Source organism: Sinocyclocheilus anshuiensis, unplaced genomic scaffold, assembly GCF_001515605.1.
Source record: "Sinocyclocheilus anshuiensis isolate Anshui unplaced genomic scaffold, SAMN03320099.WGS_v1.1 scaffold23, whole genome shotgun sequence".
NCBI classification, from domain to species: Eukaryota; Metazoa; Chordata; class Actinopteri; order Cypriniformes; family Cyprinidae; genus Sinocyclocheilus; species Sinocyclocheilus anshuiensis.
Genome location: NW_015552545.1, coordinates 1,348,530 through 1,349,234, shown reverse-complemented (window position 1 = coordinate 1,349,234; position 705 = coordinate 1,348,530). Strand labels below are relative to the sequence as shown.

At 40.4% G+C, this 705-nt stretch overlaps 1 protein-coding gene across 1 annotated transcript in view; it reads left to right on the top strand.

Annotated features, from left to right (window-relative positions):
* Positions 1-705, top strand: part of dlgap1a (discs, large (Drosophila) homolog-associated protein 1a) — a 142,522-nt gene that overhangs the window by 80,750 nt on the left and 61,067 nt on the right. The window contains exon 3 of the mRNA XM_016454553.1: positions 414-697. Within this exon, the coding sequence (XP_016310039.1) occupies positions 467-697 (231 nt within the window). The 5' untranslated portion in view covers positions 414-466. The remainder of the gene's footprint in view (positions 1-413; positions 698-705) is intronic.

Below are 705 nucleotides of genomic sequence, written 5' to 3'. Positions count from 1 at the left end.
TTGAACTGTTCGGTTCTGGTGAAGGGGTTAATGAATAATAAGAGATAGATCTGTCCAAGATAGAGTGTCTAAAACATGTAGACCTTATATTAATGTTGATTTCATATGATTTTAAAAACTTAGCTTTTACTTCATTTAATAAATATTATTATGTTTTGGGGGAGTCACACCACATTTCAATATTATACTTGTAATTTTAATTCAGAATTTGATTCAGAGATGAGGTATATGCAAGTAATTATAATATCTGTGAATTGTATTTTAAATAAATTCGTAGATTTAGGCTATATATATATATATATATATATATGTGTCCTGTTATTGAGCCACAGAGCAAAAAACAAAAACAAACCTTGAAAACATTCACACAGTGTGCTCACAGTCATTTATGTTTTTCTATGTATTCCCTGCAGAACGTACTGTGTGTGGATGCCGCCGACCCTCGCTGGATGATTCCATCTCTGTGATGAAAGGCTTATCCAGCAGCCGCAACCACCACCACGTGGTGACCTGTGACCCTTCTTTAGACTCCATGGGTCACCACTTGGACCATAAGCCCTACCTCATCAGCCAGATCGACAGCCCCCATCCGGTCGACCACTCTTACTACTCCCAGAGAATCCCTTACCAGCCTGACTGCGTGGTGCCTTACGGGACCTTCCCCCGCCGACACTACAGCTCTCAGCACGAGCTGAAGGACGAGAC